Raw genomic sequence first — 23,361 nt, 5'->3', positions numbered from 1 at the left:
GCTGCTTTTTTGAAGAACAATTTGACAGTTTTTTAAAAATATTTATTTATGTGTACAAGAACTGAAGTCTAGGGGGGGTGAGAGGATTCATTAGAGACAGAATGGGGAGCAGAATTGGTGGATCCACTGCTGAGGGGAGCAGCAGGTGAGACAGGAGAGATCTGCTGCACCATATGGGTCAACTCCCTGGCCGGGGACTGATCTCTTGCTTCAGTGGATTGACAGTGCTTCCCTTTAACCCCTTGTGCCATCAGGGAGGCCCCTGTTTTTTTTTGGCTTTTAAATGCATGATTCTTTGCTCCAGCATTATCACTGCTAGGAATTAGCCCTATGGATATGTTTGCAAAAGTATAAGTGCACAGCTATGTTCACTCTTGCCCAGTATGTAATTGCTAAAATCAAAATGGTGTACATCTTAAATGTGTGTCCATCGAGAACTGGATAAATGACCTCTGGCCCATAAACACTGCAGCAGTTACAAAGAGTGAGAGAGACTCATATGACTGGATATGCATTAATTGCTACCATATCTTAAGTGAAAAAGTTTGCAGAGGGCCCTCCCTGGTGGTGCAGCGGGTTAAAGCACAGCACTAAGAAGCTAAAGCCACTTCCGCATGAGTTCGATTCCCACCTGCCCCGGAGGTGATCACATGGCAGCAGACCTCTTCAGACCCGCCCACTGCTCCCCTCAGCAGTGTACTTCGTCGATCTGCCTGTTCTGCTCCCCACTCTGTCTTTGCTGAATCCTCTCACCGCCCCTGCATCTCTGGCCTGTACCCCAGTTCTGTATGTACAAATAAATAAATCTTTTTTTAAATGACTAAAAATAGAAAGTTTGCAGAAAGTAAACATCACCTGATGCTTTTGTATACATTTACATGCATATACTTGCACATATAGGCTTGTGTGCATATATAAAATATGCCAGCTTTGCTTTAGAAGGACTTTGTTGTCAACCTTCGAGGAGAGAGGGTAGAAAGAGGAAAGCTTTTGATTTTCATGATATCTTTCTGAATTCTTCAGTCCTTCTAGCGATGATGTGTATCACTTTTTCTATTGTCAGAAGGGTTTTTCTGGGTGTTGTGTTTTGGGGCATTTTGTTTTCTTTATACTAGTTTATTACTTTTATACCTAGTCAAGAAATGGAGGATTGACTGGAAAGGTGCTGAGGTACCTCATTCGATCAAAGGAAATCTGTCTGCAGGAGAAGACGAGTGCAGCCGGGCCTCAGGATGTCCTGGGACCGGGGAACTTTCCTGCCTACTTGTCTTTGAACACTGGCTGCCTTTTCTCTCACATGAGCTGAGGGATGAAAACGGCCTCCTCATGCCATCTACATTTCTTATCACACTTTCTGTAGCAGAGACTTACTTCCTGAGTTACTGTTTCACATCATTCTCAGGGTTTCCTCCTCTGAACCCATTCATTCTGGCCAGAGGGGGGGTGTCTCAAGGTACCTGGTAGATTCCTGGAGTCACATGAAAGAGAAGTAATTCTCAGTGGAAAGCAGGGTGCTGAAGCTAGCACTGAGCTAGCCCACACATTCCTTCACTTATTCTTACTTGTTTAGGAATTTTTCTCGAGCACCTACTATGTGCTAAGCTCTCTGCTGTGTGCCGTGAACATATATATAAACCACAAATCTCCCAGCCATCACAGAGGGAGATAATCTAGAACCAATCTAGAGACAAACTAGTTTCTGCTTTACCTCCCAGTCTGGGTTCAGCCAAATTCACTGTCCCTGTTTACAAAAGAAAGAGGAGCTCTTGTTCGTTGTATGCAGAGGGGGCCCTCCTCAGACCAGTCTGGGAATATCTCTGCTATGTGGGCACTGTTGGCTCACAAACTGAAGCCTGGCAGGCTGGCTGGGGCACTGCAGCTGTTTTGCGGCACCAGCCAAGAGCTAGTAGGTAAAGGGTGTGGTTTCCTGTAGAGCTGAGATGTTTGGGTCTAGTTTGGAAGTCAAGGAGTCCACAGAAACAAAAATCATTACGCAATCCAGGTTCTGAGGAATTTGCTCTATGAAAATACAAAACTCAGGCTTGAGTCAGGTGTTTGACTCCACCAACTCGGCAGCAAGTCAGTCCCCGAGGCAAGAGTCACACAGTAAACAGGCGTCAACACTGGCCAGACAGGCTGCTTTGGTGGGTGGGGGCAGGGTGGTATTGGAGAAGAGCCTGGCCCGGAGGGAAAGGGTGGGGAGGGGGAGGGACAAAAAAAGAGTTCCTTTGGGAGACTCACCAGAGAATGGTTTTCTGCTACTGGTTCTGGAAAAGATGTTCGTGGGACTCACTGCATGGAGCAAGATACCCACCCACGAGGTCCGGGCTGGGACTGTGGCAAAGTGCTGTCTTGTAGAATGTGACATATATCTGGGCTCAACAACCCAAGCTGTACAACACATGGGTTTGGGGATCAAGGGATGGGGATTTCTACTTTCTCTCCTACCCCCAAACTACTGTCCTAAATGCAGTGATCCAAACACGATTATACCACATTGTTTTTTTTTTTTTTTTTTTTTTTAAAGATTCATTCATTTATTCATACAGAACTGGGGCACAGGTCAGAGATGCGGAGGGTGAGAGGCTTCACCAGAGACAGAGCGGGAAGCAGAACAGGCAGATCGATGAAGCACACTGCTGAGGGGAGCAGCGGGCGGGTCAGGAGAGGTCTGCCACACCATGTGGTCACCTCTGGGGCAGGCGGGGATCGAACTCATGCGGAAGTGGCTTTAGTTTCTCAGTGCAGTGCTTTAACCCGCTGCGCCACCAGGGAGGGCCTATACCACATTGTTTTTATATGATGTAGGTGTGTGTGTGTGTGAGACCAACTGCTATCTGTGATGTAGTGTTGGTTATTTAGTTGAGGGTTAGTCCATAGTTTGGAGGGTGGATGAAAATCTCCCCTGAAGGAGACCATAAACCCAAGGACATGGGACTCTGTAGTTGAGTTTTCCCAAGGGCCCCAGGGGCTTCATCGCTGGGGAAGCATCGTGTTTCAGTCCTGCAGAGATGGCACAAGTCCCTTTGAGAAGCAGTGAGAATGGGATCTTGACAGTGTTATAGGAACTGATGAGTAGAAGGCAGGGTGGGTTTGTAAATGGTGGAAGACTCTGGAAATATCCTTGGTAAACAGGGAAGTCTTAAGCCAACTCATGGTCTGCATCCCTTACTGCCTGCACCCTCTGCTGCATAGCATTAAGCAGGCAGCAATGGCAGTGGAGGCTGGACTGACTGATTCTGTAGAGAGCAGCCAAGACGAGAGGGCCAGCTCATGGTGATGGAGGAGGCTGCAGGAACTATGAGAAAGTAGAATCCACATAATAGGAAAGAGGCTACAAAGTAGAGACGGGAGGCAGGCTGACAGGGAGAGACACAGAGCACAGAGCAGAGGGAGGCGTGGCAGGTCCTCACAGCAGCCTTTGCTGCTGACACAGGTCCAGTCCCCTTTCTGTGGAAGCCCACCGGCATCTGGCTTGTGGATTCGATTCTTGCAAAGAATTCATTTCATGGCTCAGCCTTTGTATCTTTTTGACAATTCTGGTGTCACTGTTCTTAGATCTCTCCCTCCTCCTTGAGGCCATGTCTGACTCATCTCTCATAATCTTAGTGTCCGGCCTCATGTATGGCACCTTCTAGATACCCATTAATGTTTGAGTAAATAGCTATCACCACTCTTGACCCTGACTCAGAGACTGTGGACTAAGCGGCAACATAGATTTGAGCCAATACATGTATCATCCAGGAGCAAGTAGGTGAGGTGAGCCTAATAATTTCCTCCTGGGGTCTGAAGTGGAAAACGTAGACTAAGGCAGTGGAATCAGAGGCTTCGAGGCTGTGAGGGAAATGGACCAGCACACTTGGTGTCCTTACCAGTTATATAGGGCAGTTATGAAGGACCTCTTAAGTTGAGGAAGGAGACCCAAAAACAACAGACATGAAAGTGCTCTGTGGCATGTGAGATGAACCCAGGTGTGCGTGATCAGTGAAGCTGATCGACGGCTCTCTCCAATTATTGCCAATCTACCTGTGTGACCTTGGACCTGAACTTGGAGTCTTCTTTCATACATTCAGGACAATGGTCATCGCGCTATTGGCTTGGTGTGAGGAAGCAACATGTAAGTGCTCAGTCCAGTACTACCTGCCCCAGGAGGAAATGCAAGAGTAGCTCCCTACAAAACAAATTGTTGGCACCCCGTCTTTGCCATTCTCCTAAACCACAGTTCTCTAGGGAGTCTGGATTGAAAATAAACACTCTAGGTGATTGATGAAGGTTGTCCAAGACCACTTTAAGAAACCCTGAAACGACCCACAAGGTGGCAGCAGGGAGCAACTGGCCAGTCTGGCCATTCTGAGATGGCGCGAGATGGAAGGAGGTAGGCCCTGCCTTTAGCCCATCTCCTTTGCCAGCTGGCGTCTATTACTGCAGACAAATCTCCTGTGACTGCGGGCTTCATTACCAGGCCTTTATGGAGACTCTGCTTTTGCTAAACTGGACAGAAACTGTGTTAGTGAGACCTTGGCAAAGCTATGGGTGACAGTCATGTGTGTTCCACACAGGTATGTATAGGAGGCCTCGGAAGGCACTTGCACATGGCAGCTTACTAAAAAGGTCCTATCCCTCAACACCAGGCTGCAGTTCCAGGTGCCCTTCAAGGACCTGTCTGCCTGCATCAGGCCTGCTCTACTCATGAGACAGACGGTCAGCTCTCTGGTCAGGGAGCTGGCTGAAGACCAGGCAAAGGATGCTGGGAGGGGGCGGGGACAGGAAACAGAGGATGGGGCAGCTGCCTCTGGAAGCAGCCAAGATGTCCCTGGCTGCAGCAGGGGTGGGCAGAGGATTGGGTGACAGTCCCCTCACCCCGCCCGGAACTAACACTCTCCTCCCCTGCCTCCACACACCCTGGCCTGCCCTCTCCCTATCCTGCCACAGCTCAGAATAACCCTGACACCAGACACCAGACAGTGGGATGGCAGGGGCCATACTGGGCACCCTGCTCCTCTTGCAGGTCCTCGGTATGGAAGGGGTTGGGGAGATGGATGGACACATGTAGAGATACCAAGTAAAGGGACTAGATAGCACAGAAACCGAGATGTAGACTGAGATGGGACATTTGGTCCCCAGGGGCAACAGCAATGGTTCAGGAGACAGACACAGAAGAATCCACAGCATCAGAGCTAGAGAAGCAGAGACCTGCACAGATCCAGCGGAGGCAGTGAGGGGCCCCCTAGCCTCTTCGTCTCCAGTGACCCCATTGTTTGATCCCCCACCCCAGCCAGAGGTGCCGGGGAGAACGAGGAGCTACGTCTTTATCACCATCTCTTTGACAACTATGACCCAGGATCCCGGCCAGTGAGCGGACCTGAGGACACTGTGGTCATCACCCTCAAGGTTACCCTGACCAACCTCATCTCACTGGTAAGGTACTGCTACCCTTCTCCATCCTAAACTTAAAACCCCACTTCTGGTCCCAACCATTGCACAGTCCTAAAGCTCAATTCTAGTGCTGAGATCCCCACTTCTGCGTCCTAAATCTCCCACCCGCAGAATGAGAAAGAGGAGACCTTGACCACCAGTGTCTGGATTGGAATTGTAAGTCGAAACTGGGGAATAGCATACGGTCTTGCTTGCCCAAGGGACGCCTTTCTCTCAAATTCTTCTCGGTGCCAGGTGGGAGTTATGGGGCACATGTCCTTCTACTCACTACCCCTTAGGACTGGCATGATTACCGACTCAACTACAGCAAGGATGACTTTGGGGGCATAGAAACGATACGGGTCCCTGCAGAACTCGTATGGCTGCCAGAGATTGTGCTGGAAAATAAGTGAGGACTGGGTGAATACTGGAGGGAAGGTGCAGCAGCGGGGGGAGGGGGTTGGGCTGCTGTGGTTGGGCAGGTTGTTGCTTGGAGGGCAAGGTGGCCATGGACCTGTGTAAACACTCGACTTCCCGGAGCCCACAGTATTGACGGTCAGTTTGGCGTGGCCTACGACGCCAACGTGCTGGTCTACCAGGGTGGCTACGTGAGCTGGTTACCGCCGGCCATCTACCGCAGCACCTGCGCCATAGAGGTCACCTACTTCCCCTTCGACTGGCAGAACTGCTCGCTCGTTTTCCGGTGGGAAGTTACCCAGAGGCTGGGAAGATGGTGGAATTGTGGGGGCAGGGAATGGGATTAGATGGAATGGTGGGGGACGTCTAACCCCAAGGTGGGGCATTGCGGGTGCGCTACTGGAGAGATGTGGGGCTGCCAGAGCTGGTTAGACCTGGAGGTGTGGGCGAAGGGGAAGGGCTTGGATAACGGGCGTGGAGCTTAGTAACCCCAGAGCCAAGCTTCCTATCTGAGCTCCAGGCAGGCCTGGGTCTTAGCTTTCGGGGTGTGGCCCTGGGCCCTGGCTCTGCAGCTCTCAGACATACAATGCCGAAGAGGTGGAGTTCATCTTTGCTGTGGACGATGAAGGCGAGACCATCAGTAAGCTCGATATCGACACTGAGGCCTATACTGGTGAGGTTCCCTCTTGCCCCCGAAGAAAATCCCACTTCTAGACGAGGTCCAGAGAGGTGACCGGTAGAGTGGGGTTGTCTCAGACCAGCGTTACTGGGGTTTGACTCTGGCCAGGGCACTTTACCTCGCCCCTCTCCTGACCATTCTCGACTGTCAGATTAGTCTGCTTCCTCACTGGCACCTGCACCGGAACACTCCTTTCAGCGGGAATCGCCCTCTTTCCCACGACGCAGGGCCCTACCCACCCTCACCCACACACAGCGTCCTCTCCTCGGGGTGGTCGGGACTGAGAGCAGGGCAAGGGCTCCACCTTGGAACGCAGGGGACCATGCCTCATATTTTGCAGAGAATGGCGAGTGGGCCATCGACTACTGCCCGGGAGTGATCCGCCGCCACGATGGTGGCTCCACTGACGGCCCTAGGGACACTGACGTCATCTACACGCTCATCATTCGCCGGAAGCCGCTCTTCTACATCATTAACATCATCGTACCCTGCGTGCTCATCTCTGGCCTCGTGCTGCTCGCCTACTTCCTGCCGGCGCAGGGTAAGGGCAGCTCCTACCCGAAACCTGGGACCCTTTCCTGAGGGGCGGAGCCAGCTCTCACCAGGGGCTTCCTCCAGCCGGCGGCCAGAAATGCACAGTCTCCATCAACGTCCTGCTCGCCCAGACCGTCTTCCTGTTTCTAATTGCCCAGAAAATCCCAGAGACGTCTCTAAGCGTGCCGCTGCTGGGCAGGTGAGTTCCGAGGGTCTCGCCACGCCCACGCGGGGCGTGGTCAACGCGAAGGGCGGAGCCTACACTCGTGGGGGCGGGGCGAGAGGGGCGCGGTCGGGGAGGGCCCAACCGCGAATGCTGGAGCAACTTTAGCAGACTCGTCCCCTCCTGGGCTTTATTTGGAGGCTGAATGGGGCTAGGGCGGTAGTAGACGCGCCGGCTCCCCGTCCTCCTCATTGCTGCTGCTCGCCACCTTGAGGTCTCCTGAATATGTCTGTTGAGGCCGGGTCAGTTCAGCGCCTCCACAGCCTGGCCCCCAGCTCATCACGCATTCTGAACTCACCGGTTCCCCGGGAGTTCCAAGGCCCAGTTGCTGTTGCCATTGTTGCAGAAGTGAGGCCGACCCTTGCAGACCCCGTCCACACAGGCATAACCACGTCCCCTGGAGGAGGAGCCGGGCGCTGGCGCCCGCCGCAGCCCCGGCTTGCCAAGCCGCCTGCCCGGCGGCCAGGGCTACCCGGGCCAGCGCTCCACCCGGGTTCCCGGCGTTCGGGGCCGGGCCCGGGCCCGGGCTTTCGTCGCCTCCGTCTAGTCGCCGCACCTCCTGCTGCAGCCACAGGGCTGAGATCTGCAGTGGTGGTGCAGGAGTTAGTGAGGCTGCAGAGGTCCCCGCTCCCGCCCGCCCCCCCTTCCCTGCTTCTCGCAGCCTGCAGCTTCCCACCTCTAACAAGGTGGCGCCGAAGTTCAAGACGCTGGCCACCGCTTCTCTTAACACCAGCCCCAGCGTGGGCTTCGGGGTGGGAGGCTTCTTCCGCTCCTTGGGCTCCCGCAGCTCCAGGGACTTAAGCTTTCTGAACCTCTGCTCCAGATACTCATGGGCTGCGGCCACAGCGAGTTCCAGGGAAGATAGAAGCGGGGGCTGGAGGGCCACCTGGAGAAGGAGCAGGGGCAAGGGACTCATCGGGTCATGGGGCAGAAGTGGTGGGGAAGGGCTGGAGACCGCCCCAGAGGGTCTCGCGGTGCCATCCTTGGGCGGGACCGTCGGCGTAGCCTCACCTCGGTGGAGCTGTGGAAGTGGTAGACCCACAGCAGGGTTTCCAGGGAGCTGGGGTTCTCTTTCGTGTCTGCCATGGATGGTAGGAGGGGGAGAAGGGCAGGGGGGCCCGTCTGGCCCGGGAGAGGAGGAGCAGCTGAGGGGAGTGGCTCCATCCCTCGCGGAGAGGTGTGTTTGTGAGGTCAGAGGACGAGCGGCACCCTCTAGTCAGAGGGGAGGCTGTGACGTCACGCACTCTGGGCTCTCCAGATTCCTCATTTTCGTCATGGTGGTTGCCACGCTCATTGTCATGAATTGCGTCATCGTGCTCAACGTGTCCTTGCGGACGCCCACCACCCACGCCATGTCCCGGCGGCTGCGCCACGTAAGTGGCGGGTGCCAGGCTGGCGGGGGCGCGGGTAGGCGGGGTCTCGAGCTAATTCCCGCCCGGCCCCCAGGTTTTATTGGAGCTACTGCCACGCCTCCTGGGCTCGGGCGTGCCCCCCGAACCCCCCCGGGCCGCCTCGCCCCCCAGGCGGGCGTCGTCGGTGGGTATCTTGCTCCGCGCGGAGGAGCTGATCTTGAAAAAGCCGCGGAGCGAGCTTGTGTTCGAGGGGCAGCGGCACCGGCACGGGACCTGGACGGGTGAGCAGGGTGGCCCCGGAGAGCCAACGCGGGCATCGGCAGCGGGTGAGGAACCTAATATCCCACCTCGGCGTGCCCTCACCAGCTACCCTCTGCCAGAGCCTGGGCGCTGCGGCCCCGGAGATCCGCTGCTGTGTGGATGCCGTGAACTTCGTGGCTGAAAGCACTCGAGACCAGGAGGCCAACGGCGAGGTGGGGCGGGAGTCAGAGGCGGGGTGGGGCGCTGTTAAGGTTCTCCACTCCCTGCTGCACGCTGCAGCCTTTACAGACACGAGTGTGTGCCCACCCTTACTCAGGAGGTGTCTGACTGGGTGCGCATGGGGAAGGCCATGGACAACATCTGCTTCTGGGCAGCTCTGGTGCTCTTCAGCGTCGGCTCCAGCCTCATCTTCCTCGGGGGCTACTTCAACCAAGTGCCCAAACTGCCCTTCCCGCCCTGTATGTAGCCCTGAGCCCCTGGCCTGACCCCCACTTTCCCACCCATGTCCAGGAGGAAGTAGATTTTGAAAAACAAGTTGCTGCCCCCGCAGTATTATGATGCTTTCCCACTGCGGGCAAATCATCGCTAGTTTGTAAATTCCCAAGAGATTTCTGTGCGGGCATGTATGTAGGTCTGGCCACTGTGCAGCAGGGGTCAGACGCTTCAGGTAGGCTGCTGGGTGCCAGTCTTCTAGAAAGCAAGGATACCTGCCATTCAGCCTTTCCCACCCAGTTTTCTTCAGGCCCCAGTCCCATGTGACCTTCTGAACTACTTTACCCACCTGATAGTGAAACAAGAGATCCTTTTAGCAGGACTCCATGCAGGGAGGTTGGAGTGAGGGAGTCAGGCCCCTCTGACCTGGCTCTGCTGGAGTGGGCAGGGGCCAGATGCCCTCAGCACAGGTCCCCTGGCTTAAGGCTGAGGATACCCTGCTCTGTCACTTCCTCTAGGTTTTCCTGACCCAGCACTGTCCACCCCCCACTCCTATGACTCTCTCCTGCAGATACTACTTCACCCTGCCTCCTCTATCTGTCCTGTGCTTGCTCACCCTGGCTGGTATCTGAGATTGAGAGAAGACAAAATCAAATGGGCCTGAAATGGTGGGAGCTGGTTGAATTGTCTTTATTAACAAACGGGATATCCAAGGCCACTACATTGAGGAGGGAGGGTCAGGGAGGGGACAGGGCTACTTGCTGCTCACACTATATACAGATGCAAGCAAGGGGGTGTGGACGGTGAGAGCTTCCTGCTCCCTCCCTCCACCAGTGAAGGCAGAGGTTAGAAGAGATGGGAGGGTGGAAAGGGGGGAAATGTTTTGGCTGGCGGGGTCCCCCCTCCATTCCCTGGGGTTTGGGGGAGGGGAATCATTAAAGTGCTTTCAGAAAATGAGGAAATGGTCCCTGCCCCTGGAATGGCTGGTGACCCCCCCCTAAAACCTAGGGCCCAGTGACCCCCCCCAGGGTCTGGTACATTCAAGGGGGGAGCCGGCTCCCCTGACGTGCAAATAAAGGGGCCCAGGGCCCTGCCCAGTCAGCAGCAGTGGGGTAAGGGGTCCAAGCCCCAAACACTCTCCTCTTAAGTGGAGAAAAGGGGGGTGGGGTGGGGCTAGGCCCACTCTATTCCTGGTAAGGGGAAGCTGTGCCTCTCCCCAGAATTTGGGACAGGCACAGTTTTGGGGGAGAGAACATGTTGGGGAAGAGGATGGTCACGTGATCACAAAAGCATCAGGGTCAGAGGTCACGTTCCCAGCAGGCTCCAGTGAATCAAACCAGTAAAAGCAAAAGCCCAGGGAGGGGAAAGAAGGGCGGCCTGGGAAGTCTGGCTTCGAGGGAGAGCTGGGTCCAAGTGGGAGAGCCCCAGCCCAGGGCCCTGTCACCAGTTCATGATGCAGTTACGGTTCAGAGTCATGAAGTAAACTTGGCTGCTGCCCCCGGAGCGGACTGAGGCAAAAAACACCTGGGTGGGACAGGAGCAAAAGTCACCAAGGGAAGGGGACAGGGTGTCTCAATTAACTGAACAGGAGAGAGGGGAAAAAGAACAACTGCAGAATTTCGCCTCCGAGTGCCCCTTGTCCCCTCCAAAGGCAGAATGCTTGGGGAAGAGGGTAGCTGGCCGAACCCTGGAATGAGGGAATCTGGAGCAGTCTAAACCGAGGGCGAGGACCCCATGTTGTGCTCCCCAGGGGCCCCCTTTCAGGAAGACTCATAACTGTGCTCCCCCAACTCTGCCCAGGGGCCCAGGCCATGGGAGACAGTCCAGTGTGGGACTGTCAGAGGGAAAGAAGGTCTCCCACCTTGTCGTTCCGCTCACACAGGAACTTGAGCCTCTGGGCTCGTTTGTGCATGAAGACCCCGTCCAGGTGGCCCGTCTCCACGGAGCGGATCTCAATGGCTTTCTCGCCCCAGCCCATTATCTGGTTGGAGCAGATGTAGGCTGGGGGGAAGGAGTGGGGGGCAGTGGGTCAGCTGCAGCCCACCCCACTCCTGGGCTAGCTCAGGACAGGGCTGGGGCTGGGCGCCTCACTCACCCACAGAGGTGGGCATTTCTCCCCACTGCAGCACCACATCCTTAATGATCCGCCCGTACGTGTTGACGTAGACGCCCTCGTCCTCGTAGCACAGCAGCATCTCCATGCCGTCAGTGTTGGGGAGGAAGATGATGGCATGGGGTGTGATCTGGCTCTGGATCTGGGGAGAAGGTGGGGTGGAGGCTTTTGGTTGCTGCTGGGAGCCAGCTGCTGGCCCTTCCTCCGCCTGCAGGCCCGCCAGGCTTACATGCACAGGGATGTAGATGTCATAGCTGTTCCCCGAGTCGACATCCACAGCATGGAAGCCAGCGCTGGAGCCATAGATGACCTTGAGCCGCTGTCCCTCCTCTACTGTCAGGTCGACCAGCAGAGGGCGGTGAGGGAGGTCGGCGAAGGACTGTGCCAGAGAGAAGGGCTCAGGAGACAAGGGGGAAGAGCCAGACCTTGAGGCAGTGTGGGGGGCTGAGGCTGGGGATTACCTTGAAGGCCATGAATTTGTGGTAGGGTTTGGGGGCCCAGGCATACACCTCCACGGAGTTCTTGAGGGCGATGACCAAAAACTTAATACGTTCGTATTTCACTGGGAGCAGAAGAGAGGAGGGATGCCAGTCACCTCCCGTAGGCCTGTCAGCACAACCCCAGCACTGGCCCCAAGTCTCTCATTTAAAGCTTTTTCTAGCTGTTAGGCCCAAATCTCCCACCCCGTTCCTCTCTTCTTGTAACAAATGTGCTCTGGCAACTCTGCTATGACCTCCTTACCAACACGGTAATGCCCACAGCCCTCCATGTCCCCCACAGTGGTCCAGCCCTGCTTCTTTTCCACTTCTGGGTCATTGTGGAGAATCTTGTTCCGGAGCCAGGACAGGTAATACACCCGCAGTTTGTTCCGTTTCCCTGGGACACACACACGTTTGCTTTCTCACTGGAGGTACAGCTTCTGCCTCCCACCATCCTTTATCTTTGTGCCCCAATGAGAAAATGCGTCTCCACCTTCTGGCTCCTGGCCAAAGGCTACGCTCCTCCCAGGTTGCAGATGGTCACAGAGAGCCAAGGAGCTGAGCCAGCCCCCTCTTCCCAGCTCTGCCCCTCTTCCTGGCCCCCTCTCCTCCTTCCTGTGCCCCCCGACATACACACACCTGAGATGGTGATGAGCAAGTTGAGTCCTTCCAGCACATCCATTTGCTGGAAGCGTCGCCTTCCGATGAGTCCATACACCTTGCCCTGCCCACTTCGGTCCAGCAGCATCAGCCCATTCTCCGTGCCCACCAGCAGGTTGACCCCTGCAAGAGCAGCCCTTGAGCACATCAGAGCCAAGCCAGGCCCTCACTGACCTGGAACGCAGGACACCACAGAGACACCTTCCTCCTCAGCCCGGGCTTACCCCAAAGGGCTGCACAGAGGATCTCAGAATTGAATCTCTTCTTGTACTTCCGGATCTCAGGGGTCTCACTGTGGGCCCGGGTGTTGGTGGGGTTCACGTTGACAACAGAGCCTTTCCTCACATCATACTGTAGCTGATCAAGCCGACTACCCTCTCCACCCACGAGGGCTGCAAGAAGAGGGGTGTGTGCTGTAGCCCTCTTTCTCGCCTCTATGCCCCACCCACATTTGACTAGCTCCTCAGAACACTCAGAAGGAAAGGGAAAGGCTGGACAGAGATGGAGGGGGTGCACTGAAGAGCTGAAACAGATCCAGAAGACTGGCTTGCACCCTCATCTGTCATTCATGTTCCTAGGCTACTCCCAGCATTTCTCCCCTTGGGCCAAAGCCCCTGTGCCTCTACAGGCCAGCGCTCAGCCCAAGGGGAGGCCGGTTATTGCTTTGTCAAGCTGCATGCCCTGAGGCCCACTGCGCCCTCTCCAGAGTCATGGCAGCACTCCCATCCTCACCTGTGATGGGGATGGTGTCCCCACTGCCTCCTGGCTGGTAGATCCCTAGGTCCACAAACATCGTGAATGAGCTCTTGCCAGGGGCCTTAACCAGCCCACGAGACTGGTACTGTGGGGGTGGGACAGCAGTCAGGACAATACTGAGATCCTAGCCCTCTCCCTGGGCTCTCCCCTTCCCCCCAACTCTGGCTAATTATCTCCCAGGCCCTCCACAGTGCCTCCCCAGCAGGCCCCAGAGCTCCTGCCCATTGTCCTCAGATCCTCCTGCACATGCTGCTTACGTCACTGCCGCCATCCTTTGTGGGGGGGCTTTGACCTTTGCTGCTTTCGGTGGGCGAGTGGCTGGGCTGTACCACATCGGGCAGGTTTGTGTAACCGTTGCTGTCTGCATGCAGCAGGCTTCGCTCCTCTTCAGGAGTCTAAAGGAACAGAGGGAAGGGACCAGTGCTAGGCCAAGGCAGGCGCACAGCAGGCACTGGGGAGGAGGAGGCGGAGGGGCCTACTCACGCGCTGGACCACCATGGTGCCACCCCCATAGGGGGTCTGGGTCCCGGCTATCTCCTCCACATCATGGACCACCATGGTGCTGACGCTGTCTGTGTCCCCGTCGCTGCTGTGAGAGAAGAAGGTCATGGGTCCCCAGGCCCTGTCTGTCCCATGGCCTCAGGCACCAGCCAAGCACAGGAGGGCCAGGACGCTCTGCTCTATTCACAACACTCCCAGCAGCCCTCACGGACGGAGCGGCCTGGGCCCCGCTGTAGGGTGTACTGTGCTGGCACTTGGTGAAGCCGGTCCAGTGCCCCCCACCCCCAGCTCTGCTGCACTGACAGGACAGTGGCAGAGAGAAGGGGGACACCCATACCCCAACCTCTAGAATAAAGGGAGGATGAACTGACCACTGATGAGCAAGAAAGGCCAGGGTCTCTACTCGGGAAGGGGAAAGACTTGCTCAGAGCCCCACCTCTCTCCCATGCCCAAGTCCTTTCTCTCTCCCAGGGCACCCCCATACCGGGCCCCAGGAACATCTCTGCTCCCCTCGGAAGGCTCGCCATTGCTTTCCTCCTCGTCATCGTCACTGCTCTCCACCTCCTCACTGGATGAGGAGTAGTCCATGGCTTTTTTGGGAGGTCGGGGGGCTTCCTCCAGGGTCCGATCTTTCAACAGGAAATCCTGCAGGGGAGGAGCTGTGTGAGGGGCGCGGGAGGTCGCACGGGATGCCAGAGAAGGGGAGATAACAGAGGGGTTCCCGCGAGCGGGCCCTAGGCACTAACCTCACCAATTGCTCGCTTATAGCTCTGGGAGGGGCCGCAGGGAAAGAAAGGCAGCCAGAGAGACAGGAGAGAGGTCATGGAAAGTTAGTGACTGAAGTGCCCGCAGCAGCCCTTCCTTTCACACAGGTGGACCCAGGCCCGCCCTCGACACCCAGCTCCCACTGTGGCTGCCACACCCAGTGCCCAAGTGCCCGGCCCAGAGAAGGCAAGGCCAGAGAGGCCATTCACGGCTTACTGCGGGCCGGCCTGGCCGGGAGCGGTGGTCGTCAGGCTTGGCTTTGTTCCCAGGGGAGAGCACTGGGGAGCTGTCCACTTTGGAGGAGGCTGCGGATGCGGATGCAGACATGGATAAGGTGGGACAGGACACGGCTCGCTGACACCCGCACAGGGTCAGTGCCTGCTCCATACCCAGCCTGGCCCCCAGCCTGCCCCTGATGGTGTCTTGGTGCAAAGCTGTGAAGGGCAGGTGCATCCCACCCACACTGTGCCCAGACCGAGTGGCCTGGCTTCACGTACCTCCCACGCGGTTCCGCTCCAGCGAGCCGGCCTGGGGGAGGTGCCCGTGAGAGGCGGGGAGGACACTGTCTGAGCGCTCCCAGCCAGGGTCGCTCCTCCTGAGGTCCGGGTTACTGCAGGAGGGACAGAGGAAGGGACGGGGATGTGGGGTGTGTCCCTCTCTGGGGTGTTGAGTTGCACCGCAGAGGGAGCCATCACCAGAAGGGAAGAAGGTGACAGAGGTGCAGGTGGGAGGGTGGGTGTGTGAACAACTCCATTACCTACAGGCGTTGGGCGGGCCAGGGGGCTGAGCGGGGGGCCCTGGAGGCTTGGGGGTGCCCCGCTCTGCCCGCCTTTGCAGATAGATTTGCCAGGCGGAGTTGCTGCGAGGTCTGTGGAGGGAGCACAGGGGTGCCGGGGCACGGGCGGGAGGGGGCTGAGGTGACTGGGTCGGGGCTTGCTTACCCCTAAGCCGGTAACCTGGCAAACTCCCCTCTGCCTCCCCACCCCCACGTCATTCCCTAGGCTGCTGCCTGACTCCACCCAGGAGTTACCTGGCACGGACAGCCTGAGCCGGCCGGGACCCTCCGGCCCCGCTGGTGTTAAGGGCAGTGGCAATAGATGAGGTCCTCTGAGGCACCTGAGGCGAGAGCAGGAGTTGCATGCTGTGTGCTAGCTCTGTGCTGCGCCCCCAACAATCCTCACGGCCCTGACTGCTATTCTCCTGGCTCTATGCGGTCAGGGGAGCTGGTAAATTGGTTCAATGTGATGCAGCTGGGACTTAAACCCAGGAAGTCTGTCCCTGGTGCTCCCCAAACTCACGGGCATTCTTCTATTTTCACACCCGCCGCTGGGTCGCTCAGTTAACCCTGACACGCAGGGACCAGGGCAGAGGCTCCGCCCTTCTCCCCCTCTCTTGCTACCCACCTTACTTGTTCCCTCTACTCACCCGCCTTCCCCTACCCTGCAGTATCTCTGTTTTTTTCACAGGTCCCACAGGGCTGTCCTTACCTTGGGTGGGGCCTCATTATCTGGCCGGACCCAGGCGGGGGTGTTGGGGCTGGGGCCAGGCCCTTCGGAAGTGGGGTCTGAATTCTGGCGGATGACAGCTCCTCGGGCACCGGGCGTGGCAGTGGGCTTGGGGACGGCAGGGTCAGGGTCGTGGGAGGCTGGGAAGGCAGCCAGGTTTCGGGTGGGCTGGTCCTGCAGGGACTGGGATCGGGGTACAGGTGCTGCATATGGCTTCAGTGGGACCCGGTGTGCCACCAGGCTCTGCGGGGAGAGACCAGGGAGGGTGGGCTGCCCACTCTGTGGCACGTTCCCACCTGTGGGCTGGGAGGAAGAGGTGAGGAAAGCCTCTGGCTTCCAATTATTCATTAAAGGAAAGCGGCTGCTGGAGCCCAAGAATTGGTAAGATGTAGGAAGAGACACAGGCAGCAGCTAGTGGTGGAGTCATGACCCCTGGCTAATACTGCGTGTGCGTGTGTGCACGCATGCACATCTGTGTACACGCCACGCACCTGTAGGGAGTGAGGCTCCTGTGTCTATGGATTCGTGTGAAGACGGGCTGGGGAGAGACTTACCTTGTGCGGTCCCTCCTGGGGCTCCACCGGCCTCTGCATAGGAGGAGTTTGGGAAAGGGGCCCTGGGGGTCCAGAGGAGGCTTGGGGGACGGTGGCCTCAGGCCCTGTGCTGCTTGGCTTGGTCTTGGCCAAGGGAGAGTTCTGCTGCTTGTTCATCCTCGTTCTCTCTTCCACCTGTGGTGTGCAGGTGCTAAGCAGGTGCTTTCCTGTCCTTGACATCAGGCCCCAATCTTCCCCAACCACTTCCTCCCCAGCCCGTGCCACGTGCCCCTTCCCAGTGCCCACTAGTGCAGCTATCAGGCCTCAGGCAGTGGGACTGGGGAGGACAGAGACGTAGGCAAAGGAGGCAGCGAATACCTCTCGGGCCCAGGCTGGTTTGTCAGCGGGATTAATGCCCCGGCCATAATGATAGAGGGGCTTCCTATCCCCTGGCAGGATTTGTTGCTGCTGCTGCTGCTGTTTCTGAAGCTGCTGCTGCTGCTGCTGCTGCTGCTGCAGGGACTTGAGGTAGGCATGCTCCTGCTGCAGCTGCCTCTGGAGACGCTCTGACTGCCGCTGTTCTTCCAGCTGCTTCCGCTTGTATTCCTGGGCCCAAGGGTAGGGAGAGAGGACTCAGCGAAGTGTGGCCCTGGAAGTCAGAGCAAGCATGCCCTTTCTGCTTCCAACTGCCTAGTGGGGAGATGTCTCCCCTGGATACTTGGGGGCCCCTTCCCCTGAAGTGTTCCCATCCCATTCCAGCAAAGAAGCTCTGAATACGTGTCTTTGCAGAGGAAGCTGGGGGACCCCGTTACCAGCAGTAGGGCCTGTTCCTGGAGCAGCTGTTGCTGAAGGATCTCGAGCTGTCGCTGCTCCTCCTCTAGCCTGTGACGAATATATTCCTGGGGGGTGGGGGTGGGGGTGCAAAGGGCAAGGGAAAGAGGGGGAGGCAGAGGAGGGGCAGCAGCGGCGGCGAAGGAATTGGAAGAGAGGGGTCAGTGGGGTGAGGATGAGGAGAGCAGGGAAGAGCCATAGAGAGCACGGGAATGGGATGAGCCCCACAGAGGGCACAGGGAATGAGGAGGAAGTCAGCGTGGGGGACCCATGAGGGTGGGTGTAGGGGAGGAGTTAGGAATGGTCCAAGAGATGGGGAATGAAGGCACAGAGACAGGAGGGCAGGGAGCCAGGGTTGGGGGTTGAAGGGTGGGAGAAAACAGAGAGAAAGAGTGAAGCTAGAAAAGATAGGAGGACTCTAGGGGTAGGGGAAAGAAGGGAAAAGGGTGTTGGGGAGCAGGGGAGGCAGGCAGCAGGAGCAGGAGGGGCGGGGAGGGGAGGGGTGTGTGTAGTGTCGCTGGGGGCCTGTACCTGCTCACGCTCTGCCTGCCGCCTCTCCTCCTCCCTCCGAATGGCCTGGATGTCTTCCAGCCTCCGCTGCTGCTCCTTCTCCTGCAGCTTCCGCTGCTCCCGCTCTCGTCGCTGTTGCTGGGGGTGAAGAGACCTGGTGTCAAGAACTGCACCAGACACTCAGCCAGCACAGCCTGGGAGGGAAGAGGGCCCAGCCTGTTTTCAAGGGGCTCCCAGAGCAGGATCTGTGCTGAGCAATGGAAGCAGGTCTCCTTTTTGCTAGGGAAGGTGGGGGGAGAGAATGGCATCACCTTTTTTCTGTAAACCATCCTACCTCAAAAGAATCCACAGAGTGGGGAGAAACTGCTTATCTACGGTTTCTGGAGGCGAGGGGAAGACTGGTTGCTACTCTTGGAGTGGGCCAAACTGGAGAGTACCTTCCATTATCCACTGCCCACCAAACAAAAAAACCAAGAGTCCACAATAACAAACTCCGCTGAGCTCTGAACCTCACAGCCACCTCTGCAGAAGTCTGAACAGTGGGCGGTAGTAATAGCCTTGTGCCACAAGAGGGCACTAAGCGCCCGCGCACAGAAATGCCTTTTTCAAGGAAACCGGAGAGGGACTTGGGCGGCTCCTTAGCAAATACCAGTACTTCAGCATTTTACTCTCAGTCTTTCTCACCCAAGAGTCCCCTTACTATCAATCAATCAATAATAACTAAAAAAAGGGGGGAGGGAAATAGAAAAGTAGAAAAAGCACAAGCAGCCCTAAGAGCCAGTCACAGCTGGAGGACTTTGCTGGACTTATTTTTACAATGAGAATGTGGTTGGCCTGCTCCAGGAAACACTGGCAGACACAATTTTCTGTTACTCGATTGGAAAACGACACCTAAGTAAAAGAAATCTGCAGGCTTTGTAGCAGGCTCTTGTAGCAGGCTTTCCTGCAAATTACTCTGTTCAACAAAAATGGGGGCTCCCTTGGGGTGGGACATGGAAAGTGTGGACCCTCTCATCTGTCTCCTATTCTTTGAAATAATGTCATTATTGTTTCCACAAAAAATACCATCTATGTAAGGTTATTTACTTATTGTTTTGTTTTCATTTTTGTGCAGGAAGAACTAGGCTATAGGCCAGAGGTGGGGGGTGCGAGGATTCACTGGAGACAGAGTGGGAGCAGAACAGGTGGATCTATTGAAGTACACTGCTGAGGGGAGCAGCGGGCAGGTCAGGAGAGGTCTGCTGCGCCCTGTGGGTCAGCTCCCTATGCTGGGACTGAACTTACTAGGTTATAGTAGTGACAACACTGAGACTTAAGTCTTAAGCTACCAGGAGTCCCCCATAAGGTATTTTTTAAAACCAACCTATACTTCCCTTCTCTGACATGCCCACCTCCAAAATAAACATATTTAAGTACATATGTATACTGAACATTTACTTAATAACTGATGATGTAAAATAAAAAATCTTCAGCTATTTAAAAATAAGATTTTCATAATTAAATTTTCCCCATCCACTGCCAATGAGTTCAATTGATAAGTCTGAACTTTCCAGCAAATCCAAGGCCAAACAACCAAAAGCAAAGGAGTTTCTTCAGAAGGATTTTTCAGGTTCAGACCAGACAGCAGCTTGAAAATCAGGTGGTCGAGGCACTGGAATATTTCTACACAGACCCCCAGCTCCTGAGATTTAAGGAAAATGGAGCTAGAGGCTTCCAGGCAAAAACAAGGCAGGGCAGTCTCGTCTGTGGGGAACCAGTGTGGATTTTTAGGAACAGCTCTGCTCTAGAGGGACGCCATCAGCACAGCGACCACTCCAGCTGGCAGGGGCCAGGGCAGAGGGGGCCGGGCGGAGGGCGGGAGCCCAGGCCTCCAGGACAGCCCACCTCTTCCACGCGCCGCCGCTCCTCCTTCTGCTCTTCGATGCGCCGCTGCCTCTGGTGCAGGAGGTGCTTGATGTGTGCCTCTGGGTCTCGCTGCTGCTGCTGCTGCAGCTGCTGCTGCTGCTTCAAAGCCTCCGAGTTGCTCTTATTCTCCTGCTGGAGCCGGAGAAATTCCCTGCGTAGGGTTGACTCCCCAGGCACGTTCATGATGGAGCTGGGTCAGGGTGGCACAGTGAGCACAGTGAGGGTGGGTCAGGGTGGCACAGTGAGACCTGAGAGAACCCTGGACCAGCCAATGAGCCCCTGATCTCATCAGGGCAACCAGATATGCCCTCCTCTGCCTACACTTTGGCCCTTTCCTCCTTGTAACAGCCCACCTGAATGGCTCTCTCCCCACCGCACGCTCACTCACTCTTTCCATTTCTTGTCAGCACTCAGGAATTCTGTTCAGATGGGTCTTTCCTTCTCTGCCCAGCACCCCCAGTCTGAGGGTCCCCAAACAGGATCAGTTTCCCCTCAGAAAGTAAATGATGGCCCCCACTTCCATCTACATAGCCTACCTTGGCTCCCCTTCCTCTCCATGGCTGTCATCTTCCTCTTCACTGCCGCTGTACTCGTATTCTGTCTCCTCTGCAGAGGGGAGATCACTGCTGTTTCTTCACCCAGTGCCCCAGACCCCACCCTGAGCCAGGGACACCTTAGATGGGGATAACTAGTAAGGTCTGTCTGGATGGCCACAGACCCGGGTCCTCGCCCCCGATCCTTGGAGCAATGGATGTGAAAGGGCAACTCTCATTTAGAAAACTGACAAAGTGATAAGAGGGCCTCTGGGGCTGAAACTCTGCAAAAACCTCCTTGGATAGGGAGGGAGCCCAAAGGGGAGCCAGGAGGAGCAGGGACTGAAGCTCCTTGTCACTGACCCTTCTCGCCTCGCTTCTTCCGGGACCGGTCAATGTGGTCCTTGAGCTGGATGCGGACCTGCCGCTCAGTGGGCTGGTCGCGGATGAAGGGAAACTTCAGCAGCTGCTCCGTTGGTGGGCGGCTCAGGTAAGTTTTGATGAGACACGTGTCAATGAAGTCGATGAACTTCTTAGACCTGAAAATGATGGGGATTCACACTGGGAGGGCCCCCTCAGAAGGGGTGTTGCAAGAGCAAGGGGGAAATCCAAAAGCCACCTTGGTTCCCCTGTGTCTTCCTCACATCCTCACACCAGTGCCTATCCACACGCCCCAGCCAGGGGGCGTCCCTCCCAACACCTCTTCTATGAGGGGGTACACAGAGTGAGTGGGTTAGGGATGTGGCACACCAAGAGAGCTTCCTTCCTAGACACCAACACCCCAGAGACCTACCACTTCTTAGACTTAAGCCTGGGCGGCGGGTTCCGAGGGATGAGGAAGAGGGCTCGCATGGGGTGCATATCACACAGAGCTGGGACAGGAGAGACACCATCAGTCCTTGCCGAGAGCCCAAGAACCCCTTCTCACCATGACTTCCCATGACCACCTCCTCCCGGCAGCCACTTTCTGGGCCTCCTTTTTCTCCCAGACTTTGCACTTACGAGGGGCTCCCTCTGCCATCTCAATGGCTGTGATTCCTAGAGACCAAATGTCACTCTGTGAAGGGGGAAAATTGGACAGGTGAATGTTCCCGACAACTCTCTTTACCCACCACATCGGCCTCTCAGGACCCCTGGTCCATACTGCTTCCTGCCATCCCGCCCTTCCAGCACCTCCAACTCACCCAAATGTTCCCTGCCACAAAATGCTTCTCAACCTGTCATTGCCGACTTGCCATCCTGCTCACGCCCCTAGCATTTTCAGTGTGTACCTCTTCACGCCCATCTCCATGCTCCCTACTTTCCCCCCCATACCCTGTAATCGTAGGTGGCGTCAGGGTTTTCATCACAGGCGATGACCTCTGGGGCCATCCAGTAGGGAGTCCCGATGAAAGTGTTCCGTCTGCCCACCGTTCGGTCCAGCTGAGCACTCACTCCAAAGTCCACTGGAAGACACCAAGGGAGGGTCACAGCTGAGCCTCACAGCTGTTCCCCCTCGCTTCAGCCACATGCCCCAGGGCAGTGGGGGCCTGGCGGAGGCCTAGTGGGCTTGCACACTCTCTGGGCACCTCTTCCACCCCCTCAACCTTCTGAAGATGCTGACTTAGTCTTCCTACGTCTTGGGGAAAAAACAAGGTGAATGGCCCAAGGGACAGCATTCCCAGACAGCAGGGGTCAAAAATGCTGGCCCTAGAGGGACCTCACAGCACCCTGGACCTAACAGATGGCAGTGAAATAGCCTCTTAGTGATTTTCAAGCAGGAGGCAGGCCATCTCGGGGAAGAGAAGGGAAAGGGGAGGAGCAAGCCCCTCCGTCTACAGGGATTCTGCTTCTCTGTTCTAGAGATGAGAGGGCTCCAACTCCCCAGAAGGGGCCAGCCAACCTAGTTTGACCTCTGCATTCTCTGTCAGCAGCACGTTCTGCCCCTTGATGTCTCGGTGGATCACCTTGTGGGCGTGGAGATGAGCTAGACCCTGGAGTGGGAAAATGAGTGGAGTTAGTCTCAGTGTGGGAGGGAGCGGGAAAGAGCAAGAGGTGGCCACGAGCCGGGGGAGGGCAGATTCAGTTCACAAAGGCCAGCTGGAGAACTGGCCGCCTCCGCCCAGGAGCCGAGGACAGGCTGAGCTGTCTTGGGGAGTGTCCTCAGTGGTGGCTCCTGGGAGCTCCTAGCAGCTGCAGGGATGCAAGTGGGGATGTGGCAGAGCTTGGACACAGAGGCTCCTATCTCCTCCAACAGTGATCCTGCCCCACACTCAGGCCATCTGCCATCTTAAAGAAGGTACAGTTCACTCTTCACCAGCGTGGGGGGAGGTCAATGCAGGGAAATGTGAAGCTCCAGCCAGGGCTGGCCCCAGAGGAAGGGTGGGGGAGGTGTTCACCCGGAGAATCTCCCGACAGATGTAGGCAATGCAGTCCTCCTTCAGGGCGTTTCCTTTGGTGTTCTTCACCAGGTCCGTCACAGAACCGGCGCCACAGAACTCCATCACCAGCTGTGGTCCCAGGTGAGGAGCCAGGAAAGAAAGCATCAGTCAGGCAAGATTTCCTGTCCAGTGCACCCTCGCACCCCTTGCCCTTCAGGTAGACCAGAAGCCTTGGGGCCAGAACTGGTAAGAACTGGAGAGCGAGAGCTGAGGTCCCTCACAAAGGTTACAGGACTTCATGGGATTTCAAGAGAAAGGGGAAAGACAGGGTAGGGTGGGGTTGGAGAGCTGGTCTGGGTCCCAGGGTTGGGCCCAAGGAAACCCTGAAGTTGTAGAAATTGATGTGGGGACCGGCATTATCTTGGGGAATGTTCCAATGTCTTCATTCTTACTGAGATCCACGACCCCGTAATGATTAGAATGACTTTGTGCTTTGTTTTGGCACAGTGAGTGATTTTTATACTTTTTAAATCATTGGGAGTAAAATGTTTTAAAAATCATGAAATTCAAGCTTTTGTGTCCCAAATAATGGTTTTT

General features: G+C 56.2%; 3 protein-coding genes across 12 annotated transcripts in view; 1 reads left to right on the top strand and 2 right to left on the bottom strand.

Moving 5' to 3' along the window:
• The first annotated feature begins 4,365 nt into the window (after positions 1 to 4,365).
• Positions 4,366 to 9,900, top strand: CHRNE (cholinergic receptor, nicotinic, epsilon (muscle)). The gene is made up of 12 exons (XM_012726086.1): positions 4,366 to 4,375; positions 5,276 to 5,418; positions 5,548 to 5,592; positions 5,715 to 5,824; positions 5,963 to 6,118; positions 6,405 to 6,505; positions 6,852 to 7,052; positions 7,130 to 7,244; positions 8,527 to 8,641; positions 8,715 to 8,901; positions 8,987 to 9,093; positions 9,198 to 9,900. The coding sequence occupies exons 1-12, from the start codon at positions 4,366 to 4,368 to the stop codon at positions 9,345 to 9,347; spliced, it is 1,440 nt and encodes a 479-aa protein (XP_012581540.1). The 3' UTR covers positions 9,348 to 9,900.
• LOC105853740 (chromosome unknown open reading frame, human C17orf107) lies at positions 7,420 to 8,354 on the bottom strand. Its single transcript, XM_012726024.1, has 3 exons — positions 8,280 to 8,354; positions 7,945 to 8,154; positions 7,420 to 7,851 (listed from the first exon to the last, which is right to left on the bottom strand). Exons 1-3 carry the CDS (start codon positions 8,352 to 8,354, stop codon positions 7,420 to 7,422), a joined length of 717 nt encoding a protein of 238 aa, XP_012581478.1.
• A 79-nt stretch (positions 9,901 to 9,979) lies between the features above and the next one.
• Positions 9,980 to 23,361, bottom strand: part of MINK1 (misshapen-like kinase 1) — a 45,935-nt gene continuing 32,553 nt past the window's right edge. Inside the window, exons 5-34 of one of the 10 annotated variants that reach the window (XM_012726299.1) lie at positions 22,783 to 22,893; positions 22,287 to 22,377; positions 21,719 to 21,849; positions 21,407 to 21,461; positions 21,198 to 21,276; positions 20,768 to 20,943; positions 20,408 to 20,477; positions 19,851 to 20,061; positions 17,988 to 18,104; positions 17,438 to 17,524; positions 17,004 to 17,231; positions 16,647 to 16,820; positions 16,075 to 16,335; positions 15,618 to 15,703; positions 15,345 to 15,455; positions 15,085 to 15,197; positions 14,804 to 14,892; positions 14,569 to 14,592; positions 14,307 to 14,467; positions 13,805 to 13,910; positions 13,579 to 13,716; positions 13,298 to 13,406; positions 12,790 to 12,957; positions 12,545 to 12,688; positions 12,168 to 12,302; positions 11,888 to 11,988; positions 11,656 to 11,805; positions 11,409 to 11,568; positions 11,175 to 11,314; positions 9,988 to 10,837 (exon numbers count right to left, since the gene is read on the bottom strand). In XM_012726299.1, coding sequence (XP_012581753.1) covers positions 10,754 to 10,837; positions 11,175 to 11,314; positions 11,409 to 11,568; positions 11,656 to 11,805; positions 11,888 to 11,988; positions 12,168 to 12,302; positions 12,545 to 12,688; positions 12,790 to 12,957; positions 13,298 to 13,406; positions 13,579 to 13,716; positions 13,805 to 13,910; positions 14,307 to 14,467; positions 14,569 to 14,592; positions 14,804 to 14,892; positions 15,085 to 15,197; positions 15,345 to 15,455; positions 15,618 to 15,703; positions 16,075 to 16,335; positions 16,647 to 16,820; positions 17,004 to 17,231; positions 17,438 to 17,524; positions 17,988 to 18,104; positions 19,851 to 20,061; positions 20,408 to 20,477; positions 20,768 to 20,943; positions 21,198 to 21,276; positions 21,407 to 21,461; positions 21,719 to 21,849; positions 22,287 to 22,377; positions 22,783 to 22,893 — 3,810 coding nt within the window. In that variant the 3' untranslated portion in view covers positions 9,988 to 10,753. Of the gene's footprint in view, positions 10,838 to 11,174; positions 11,315 to 11,408; positions 11,569 to 11,655; positions 11,806 to 11,887; positions 11,989 to 12,167; positions 12,303 to 12,544; positions 12,689 to 12,789; positions 12,958 to 13,297; positions 13,407 to 13,578; positions 13,717 to 13,804; positions 13,911 to 14,306; positions 14,468 to 14,568; positions 14,593 to 14,803; positions 14,893 to 15,084; positions 15,198 to 15,344; positions 15,456 to 15,617; positions 15,704 to 16,074; positions 16,336 to 16,646; positions 16,821 to 17,003; positions 17,232 to 17,437; positions 17,525 to 17,987; positions 18,105 to 19,850; positions 20,062 to 20,407; positions 20,478 to 20,767; positions 20,944 to 21,197; positions 21,277 to 21,406; positions 21,462 to 21,718; positions 21,850 to 22,286; positions 22,378 to 22,782; positions 22,894 to 23,361 lie in introns of all 10 variants that reach the window. The other 9 variants (XM_012726301.1, XM_012726300.1, XM_012726303.1 and 6 more) reach the window with 9 other exon arrangements.

The sequence above is a fragment of the Condylura cristata genome, unplaced genomic scaffold (assembly GCF_000260355.1).
Source record: "Condylura cristata isolate star-nosed mole 26May11 unplaced genomic scaffold, ConCri1.0 scaffold00017, whole genome shotgun sequence".
NCBI lineage: Eukaryota > Metazoa > Chordata > Mammalia > Eulipotyphla > Talpidae > Condylura > Condylura cristata.
The sequence above is the reverse complement of the archived record's forward strand: the minus strand, read 5'-3'. Positions and strand labels throughout refer to the sequence as shown.